Source organism: Heptranchias perlo, chromosome 2, assembly GCF_035084215.1.
Source record: "Heptranchias perlo isolate sHepPer1 chromosome 2, sHepPer1.hap1, whole genome shotgun sequence".
In the NCBI taxonomy this organism is placed as follows: Eukaryota; Metazoa; Chordata; class Chondrichthyes; order Hexanchiformes; family Hexanchidae; genus Heptranchias; species Heptranchias perlo.
Genome location: NC_090326.1, coordinates 6,512,564 through 6,522,215, shown reverse-complemented (window position 1 = coordinate 6,522,215; position 9,652 = coordinate 6,512,564). Strand labels below are relative to the sequence as shown.

The 9,652-nt window shown below is 42.6% G+C and overlaps 1 protein-coding gene across 1 annotated transcript; it reads left to right on the top strand.

Moving 5' to 3' along the window:
* Positions 1-287: 287 nt before the first annotated feature.
* On the top strand, positions 288-7,352 carry LOC137332881 (probable G-protein coupled receptor 139; the record flags this gene model as incomplete). The annotated part of the gene is made up of 3 exons (XM_067996865.1): positions 288-399; positions 451-558; positions 6,451-7,352. Coding segments are annotated over 3 exons (1,122 nt in total), but the record flags the coding sequence as incomplete, so codon positions are not given.
* Positions 7,353-9,652: the final 2,300 nt, after the last annotated feature.

Sequence of the window (9,652 nt, the reverse complement as noted above, 5' to 3'; positions counted from 1 at the left end):
TTTAACTGAATCTGTTTGTTCAGTGAGTGTAATTAATGTCAGTCTCCGTGGGCCCTAATTGTGTCACTGGAGTGTTTCTCTCTGCTATTAATAAGCGACTTCTTTCAACGTGTTATCCCATAGTGTCAGTGGGAGCATCACCTCCGGCACTAACAGGGATCAGCGACTCCACAGAGAGGGAAAGAATAGATCAGAATCTGAGAACAACAGATTGGAATGTTACAACAATGGGTCGGAATCTGAGAACAATAGATTGGAATATTTCAACAATGGATCGGAATCTGAGAACAATAGATTGGAATATTTCAACAATGGATCGGAATCTGAGAACAACAGATTGGAATATTTCAACAATGGATCGGAATCTGAGAACAATAGATTGGAATATTTCAACAATGGGTCGGAATCTGAGAACAACAGATTGGAACAGCCCATTATGGCCTTTTCAAGTTTTGTATCTACTTTATGATTCACTGGCATTCGAGGAGCGGATACTTTATGTGATTCTTGGTCTACAAGTAATTTACTATCCTCCCCTCGCTGCTGTTGGTGTCTCTGGTAAGTCTCGATATCCAGCTATTAATCCTATAACCAATGATTCACTTATGACTGTTCTTGTAGTACCCTGTCCCACACTCGCTGCAGTTCGATTTGATGACAAGTCTCCATATCCAGCTGTTAATTATATAAACCATATCTTACTGTATTGCTCTTCTAGTCATTTACTGACCAACACTCGCTGCTGTCGATGTCACTGGTAAGTCTCGATATCCAGCTGTTAATTCTATGAACCATGTTTCACTGCATTACTGTTCTTTTTTGCCCTGTCCCATACTCACTGCCATTGTTGTTCCAGGTAATTCACTATATCCAGTTATTAATTCTATAAACCAGGTTTCACTGTATCACTGTTATTTTTGTCCCCTGCCCTGCATTTGCTGCTGTACGATTTGATGGTAAATTTTTATATCCAGCTCAAAAATTAAAGGGGGCACTCGGGAAGGGAGATATATTGATGGGTGGAACAGGGATGGGAGATATATTTAAGGGGATTTTCTGGGTGTGAGATTTAATTCACAATGGATCCCTGAGAGTGAGGCTGTATTTCAGGGATTCTGAATGTATGCATGTTTCACAGGGTCCTTGGGGTGTGTCAGTATTTGAATGGGGTCCAGACATGGCACTAATATACAAGGGATCCAGTAATGGTACTAATGTACAAGGGGTCCAGAGACAGTGATAATATACAGCAGATTCAGAGATTGTACTAATATACAGGGGATACTGAAACGGTGCTAATGTTCAGGGGATCCAGAGGCGGTGTTAATATACAGGGGGTGCAGAGATGGTGCTAATATTTACAAAGGGAAGCTATGAACAATTGCAGGGGATTGAGAGACAGTGCTAATATTTACAGAGAGATCCAGAGACACTACTAATAACTACAAAGGATCCATAGACGGTGCTAATGTACTGGGGATCCAGAGACGGTGCTAATATTTACAGGGGATCCAGAAATGGTATTAATAATAACAGAGGATAAAGAGATGGAAATAATACATACTGGGTATCCAGAGACAGTACTAATATTTACTGGGGATCCAGAGACAGTACTAATATTTACTGGGGATCCAGAGATGGTACTAATATTTACTGGGGATCCAGAGGCGGTACTAATACTGACAGGGGATACAGAGACGTTACTAATATTTACAGTGGATGTAGAGACATTAATAATATGTACAGGGGATGTCGAGAAGGTACAAATATTTTCAGGGGATCCAGAGATTGTTCCAATATTGACAGGCCATCCAGTGAGGGTACGAATATTTACAAGGGATCTGGAGATGGTACTGATAGTTACAGGTGATGTAGAGACGTTACAAATAAATATAGCGGATGTAGAGATGGTACAAATATTTACACGGGATCCAGCGATGGAATTAATATTTACAGGAGATGTAGAAAATTCATTGGTATTTACAGGGGATCCAGGGATTGTACTAATATTTACAGGGGATCCAGGGATTGTACTATTATTCACACATTGATATTGAGATGGTAATAATATTTACAGAGGGATCCAGAAACCATACTAATGTTTAAAGGTGGTCCAGAGATGGTACTAATATTTACAGGGGAGGTATAGACATAATTAATATTTACAGGTGATGTAGGGAAGCTACTAATAACTACACGGGATCCAGGAACGGTACTAATATTACAGGGGATCCAGGGTCAGTAGAACGTTTATAGTGGATCCAGAGACTGTACTAGTAGTTACAGGGGACCCAGGGATGGTACTAATATTCAGAGGGATCTAGAGAGCTCATAATAATTACATGTGGTCCAGAGATGCTACTAATATTTGCAGGGGCTCCAGTGATGGTACTAATATTTATATGTGGTTCAGAGACGGTACAAATATTTACAGGACGGTACAAGTATATACAGATTCTCTCAATCCACTGTAAATCGTGATAATATTTACAGTGGATTTAGAGAATCTACTAATATTTACAGGGGTGTAGAGACGTTATTACTATTTACAGGGGCTGTGGAGAAGATACTAATATTTACAAGGGATCTGGAGACAGTGCTAATATTTACAGTGGGTCTAGAGACGGTAATAATATTTATAGGTTATCTAGAGACTCTACTAATATTTACAGGGGAAACAGAGACAGTACTAATTCTTACAGGGGACAAGAAAATGTTAGTATCATTCAGAGTGGAATGCAGAGACAGTAATAATATTTACTGAGGAATGCAAAGACATTACTAGTATTTGCAGGAAACCCAGAGACGGTATTAATCTTTACAGGGGATCCAGAGACGGTGCTAATATTTACAGGGAATCCAGATATGATACTAACATGAAACAAAAATGGTACTAATATTCACAGTGGGATCCGGAGATGGTGTTAATGTTTACAGGGAATCAAGAGATGGTACTGAAATTTACAGGGGGTCCAGAGATGGTGCTAATATTGCTAATAATGGTGCACAGGATCCAGATGCATTACTAATATTTACAGGGGATCCAGAGAGGGTACCAATATTTACAGGGGATCCAGAGACAGTACTAATATTTACAGGGGATCCAGAGATGGTACTAATATTTACAGGGGATCCAGAGATGGTCCTAATATTGATAAAGAAGAGGTACTTGAAAGGCCAGCTGTACTTAAAGTAGATAAGTCACCCAGTCCGGATGGGATGCATCCTAGGTTACTGAGGGGAGTAAGGGTGGAAATTGCGGAGGTACTGGCCATAATCTTCCAAACATCCTTAGATACGGGGGTGGTGCCAGAGGATTGGAGAATTGCAAATATTACACCCTTGTTCAAAAAAGGGTGTAAGGATAAACCCAGCAACTATAGACCAGTCAGTTTAACCTCAGTTGTGGGGAAACTTTTAGAAACGATAATCCAGGACAGGATTAACAGCCACTTGGACGAGTGTGGATTGATTGGGGAAAGCCAGCATGGATTTGTTAAAGGCAAATCGTGTTTAACTAACCTGATGGAGTTTTTTGATGAGGTAACAGAGAGGGTAGAAGAGGGCAATGCAGTTGATGTGGTGTATATAGACTTTCAAAAGACGTTTGATAAAGTGCCGCACGGTAAGCTTATCATAAAGATTGCGGCCCATGGAATAAAGGGGGCAGTAGCAAGATGGATACAGAATTGGGTAAGAGGCAGGAAACAGAGAGTAGTGGTGAACGGTTGTTTTTTGGACTGGAGGGAGGTGTACAGTGATGTTCCCCAGGGGTCGGTGCTGGGACCACTGCTTTTCTTGATATGTATTAATGACTTGGACTTGGGTGTACAGGGCACAATTTCAAAATTTGCAGATGACACAAAACTTGGAAGTGTAGTAAATAGTGAGGAGGATAGTGATAGACTTGAAGAGGATATAGACAGGCTGGTGGCATGGGCGGACACATGGCAGATGAAATTTAACGCAGAAAAATGCGAAGTGATACACTTTGGCAGGAAGAATGAGGAGAGGCAATATAAACTAGAGGGCACAACTCTAAAAGGGGCACAGGAACAGAGAGGTCTGGGGGTATATGTGCATAAATCGTTGAAGATGGCAGGGCAGGTTGAGAAAGCGGTTAAAAAAGCATACGGGATCCTGGGCTTTATAAATAGAGGCATAGAGTACAAAAGTATGGAAGTCATGATGAACCTTTATAAAACACTGGTTCGGCCACAACTGGAATATTGTGTCCAGTTCTGGGCACCGCACTTTAGGAAGGATATGAAGGCCTGAGAGAGGGTGCAGAAGAGATTTACCAGAATGATTTCAGGGATGAGTGACTTTAGTTACGTGGATCGACTGGAGAAGCTGGGGTTGTTCTCCTTGGAAGAGAGAAGATTGCGAGGAGATTTGATAGAGGTATTCAAAATCATGAACAGAGTAGTTAGAGAGAAACTGTTCCCATTGGCGGAAGGGTCAAGAACCAGAGGAGGTAGATTTACGGTGATTGGCAAAAGAACCAAAGGTGACATGAGGAAAAACTTCTTTACACAGCGAGTGGTTAGGATCTGGAATGCACGAGGCAGTTTCAATTGTGGCTTTCAAAAGGGAACTGGATAAGTACTTGAAAGGAAAAGAAATTGAAGGACTACGGGGATAGGGCAGGGGATGGAACTGGCTGGATTGTTCTTGCATAGAGCCGGTGTGCACTCAATGGGCCGAATGGCCTCCTTCCGTGCTGTAACCTTTCTTTGATTCTACAGGGGATCCAGAGATGATACTAATTTTTACAGGGGACCCAGTGAAAATAATAATATTTACAGGGGATCCAGAGATGATTCTAATTTTTACAGGGGACCCAGTGAAAATAATAATATTTACAGGGGATCCAGAGATGGTACTAATACTTACATGGGATCCAGAGATGGTACTAATATTCATTGCAGGATCCATATGCAGTAATAATACTTACAGCGGATCCAGGCACAGCACTAATATATACTGGGGATCCAATATTTATAGCAGTTCTAGAGTTGGTACTAATATTTACAGAGTGATACAGAGACGGTAATAATTTTTACAGAAGATCCAGAAACAGTGCTAATATTTACAGGCTATCCAGAGACAGTACTAATATTTACAGGAATCCAGCAAAGTTACTAATATTCACAGAGGAGTAAGAAATTGTACTAATAATCACAGGGGGATCCCCTGGCAGGAGTAATATTTACATGGGATCCGGAGACGGTGCTAAAATTTACTGGGGATCCAGAGATGGTAATAGTATTCACTGGTGATCCAGAGACAGATACAGATGCAGTCCTATTATTTACAGTGAATCCAGATTTGGTACTAACATTTACAGGTGATCCAGAGACTGTACTAAGATTTACAGGGAATCCACAGATGGTACTAATGTTTACACTGTATCCAGAGACACTACTACTATTTAAAGAGGGATCCAGAAATGGTAATAATATTTTCAGAGGATCCAGAGACGTCACTAATATTTAGATGGGATGTAGACACGTTATTAATAATTACAGAGGATGTAGAGAAGGTACTAATATTTACAAGGGATCAAGGGATGGTAATAATACCTACAGAGTATCCCGTACACTACTAATATTTACAGGGGATCAAGGGACAGGACTAATATTTACAGGATCTCCAGAGACGGTACTAATATTTACATGGGATACAGATACAGTGCTAATATTCGCAGGGTGAACCAGAGACTGTAATAATGTTTACCGAGGGATCCAGAGATGGTATTAATATTTATAGGTTATCCAGAGACTTTACCAATAGTTACAGGGGCTCCAGAGATGGTATTAATATTTACAGGGGCTCCAGAGATGGTATTAATATTTACAGGGGCTCCAGAGATGGTATTAATATTTACAGAGGATCCAGTGGCGGTATTAATATTTACAGGGGCTCCAGAGATGGTATTAATATTTACAGAGGATCCAGAGGCGGTATTAATATTTACAGAGGATCCAGAGATGGTATTAATATTTACAGGGGATCCAGAGGCGGTACTAATATTTACAGAATATCCAGAGACGGTATTAATATTTACAGGGGCTCCAGAGGCGGTATTAATATTTACAGGGGCTCCAGAGGCAGTATTAATATTTACAGGGGCTCCAGAGGCAGTATTAATATTTACAGAGGATCCAGAGGCGGTATTAATATTTAGATGATCCAGAGATGGTATTAATATTTACAGGGGCTCCAGAGATGGTATTAATATTTACAGTGGCTCCAGAGATGGTATTAATATTTACAGGGGATCCAGACACAGTATTAATATTTACAGAGGATCCAGAGGCGGAATTAATATTTACAGAATATCTAGAGACGGTATTGATACTTATAGGGGCTCCAGAGACTGTGCTAATATTTACACAGTGTCCCTGCCTGATGTATAATTCCCCTGTTTGTTTCCCTTTCTTACAGTTAATTTACTGGCGATTGTGACCCTGTCTCGGGGAAAGTGTGGTCTCTCCAAATGTGTCACTCGCTACCTGGTGGCGATGGCAGCGGGGGATTTAATGGTCATTATCTTCGATCTGATACTCAGACAGATTCCGATTGCTTATGAGAGTCACTTTCGTTTCCTGTACTCCATCCCCTTGTGTAATATCCACGCCGTCCTGCTTTTTGCAGCCACAGACTGTTCTGTCTGGTTCACCGTCACTTTCACCTTTGATCGATTTGTGGCCATTTGTTGTGAGAAGCTGAAAACTAAATATTGCACCGAGAGAACGGCGGCTGTGGTTCTGGGAACAGTGATTTTGCTGAGCTGTTTGAAGAACATTTCCTGGTACTTTATGTTCACGGGTTGGTATCAACTTCACAATATGCCCTGGTTTTGTTTGGTAACAATCAGTGTTCTGGAATCACGTGTGTGGGGAGTGATCGAACTCCTGCAGTATATCCTCACCCCGGGGGTCCCATTTGTTCTGATTCTGCTGCTCAATGCTTTCACCGTCAGATGCATTTTAGTGGCCAGCAGAGCCCGCAGGAGACTCCGGGGTCACAGCAGTGGGGAGAGTCCCAGAGACCCAGAGATGGAGAGCAGAAGGAAATCCATCATTTTACTGTTTCTTATCTCGGGGAATTTCATACTGTTATGGGCATTGTTATTCGTACATTCTATATGGAACCGGATGTTTTATTTGGGGTTTGAGTCTGTATTTCTATCTCAGTTGATACTAGAACTGGGATACATGCTCCAGCTCCTGAGTTGCTGCACAAACACTTTTATTTATGCCGTGACCCAAACGAAATTCAGAGAGCAGTTGAAGAATGTGGTGAAATATCCCTTCATTGCAAGTGTTCAAATCATTAAATCATGAGAGGATCTGAAGACTTTCTCAGAGCAGAGTCAGTTTTGTATCATACGGTGTCTGATTCTCTCTCCACCAGACACTGTGTATTCTGCAATCACTGAAACCTTTATAACTTGAGGCTATTTATCAACTCATTTCAGAGCGTGTCTCAAAGTTCATGGGGGAAAAATTGGATAAGGGCCGTTTTCGGGCGTTGGTAGCGTGATGTGCTATTACCCCCGCCCGATGACTCCTGCACAGGCAGGTCACAAGTTTCAGCCCACCAGAGGACTGACCTGCAATCAGGATTCCATTCCAGGCCTTGCAGGTGGAATCAATGCAATTCGCACTTTCCACCACCAGGGGAGCTCAATCTCTTAAAGGGAGGATGTTTCTTAGAAATTTCTTAAAGGTCGCTGGTACCTGTTATTTGCTGAAAATAACAGTCTACTGTCTGCACGGAGTCTGAACAGAGATCAGACATCGCACACGTAAAACACAGATGCAGGTCCCATCCCTATGTTTACACACTGATGAGTTATGTTAAAACATTGAATAAAGGTTGCACACTACTAAATCCCACATCCTCCAATCTGCACACCAGACCTCACCAATCTGCCGATCTGAGTTGGTACCAGGCCTGTGAGAGTGCATGCACCAAGGTTCTCTGATGATGCACTGGAGACCTTGGTGCAAGAGATGGACAGAAGGAGGGACATCCTATATCTGCAGGGTTGGGGGGGGGAGCAAGAGGCCCTCCAGACATATATCCAAAAGGCAGTGGGAGGCAGCGGGGGACGAAGTCAATGCCAGGCCCACAGCATCATGAACATGGATGCAGTGCAGGAAGAAGTTCAATGCTTTGTCACGAGTGGTCAAGGTGAGTGAGGTCAACTGTCAAGTGGAGTCTCCTACAAACTGCACCACACACTGCACCCCCATCACCCACATACCAACAAATTCTTTCCATCAGGACTCAACTCTTCCAATCAGATGTTTCCTCTCACCCTTACACATTAACACTGTTTCAAGCCGCTCACCCACAACTCATAGGCCACACGCACTAGCTATTCAACCATGACAGGCACATCACCCAGACACACATCCCGCTTTCTTGCAGGAGAAGGTGGCGCATATCTAGAGGCAGCAAGTGGCAGTGGCATTTAGTCCCTCGAGCCTGTTCCACCATTCAATGTGATCATGGTGGACCTGTGACCTAACTCCATATACCCACCTTAGCCCCATATCCCTTAATACCCTTGGCTCACGGAAATCTATCAATCTCAGGTTTAACATTCACAAGTGAGCTAGCATCAACTGCCGTCTGTAGAAGAGTGTTCCAAACGTCTCCCACCCTTTGCGTGTAGAAGCATTTTCTAACTTCAGTCCTGAACGTCCCGGCTCTAAATGTTAGACAATGTCCCTGCGTATTAGTATTCAAGTGTAGGAGACCTCCAAAAACAGTTACAAATGTCTCGGCAGCCAGAAGCAATAATTTAGCCACTAACCTGTAAATCGTGCATGGTCCCTTTAAATAGCGCCGGTGGGGGGTCCTCCAGACACTCTAAGACACGTTCAGATGGTCGGGGTCATGACTGTGCGTAGAATTGAGCGTTAAGTCCCAAAATGGTGTCTATCACTTTAAATCAGCGTTGCACACTTAATGAAGCCATTTTCTCCCAACAATAGATGATTCCAGCGTTCGTTATCTGCGCCTGCACTAACTCCTGTCATTCCCTGTTTCCTCTCTCCCTCCTTTCTTGAATAGGGGGATTACATTTCCTACCTTCCAGTCCACTGGGACTGTTCCAGAATCTAGGGAATTTTGGACGATCATAACCAATGCATCCACTATCCCTGCAGCTATCTCTGTTAAACCCGAAAAAGTAAGCCATCTGGTCCAGGGAATTTGTCGGATATTAGCCCCATGATTATAAACACAGAAAGCTGGCACACCGGGGGAGGCCTCACAGTCTTGGACATGGAATGAAATACACTGAAGTGTTTAGAAATACAGAAAGCTGACACACCAGGGGAGGCCTCACAGTGATGGACACGGAGTGAAAGACTGGTCAAAAAATTACAAGCCCATGGGATCCAAAATTAGCTCAGTGTCAGGAAGCAAAGGGTAATGGCCGATTGGTGTTTTTGTGACTGGAAGGCTGTTTCCAGTGGGGTTCTGCAGGGCGCAGTCCCTTGCTTTTGGTGATATATATTAATGATTTGGACTTAAATGTAGGGGGCATGATTAAGAAATTTGCAGATGATTCAAAAATTGGCCGTGTGGTTGATAGTGAGGAGGAAAGCTGTAGACTGCAGGAAGATAT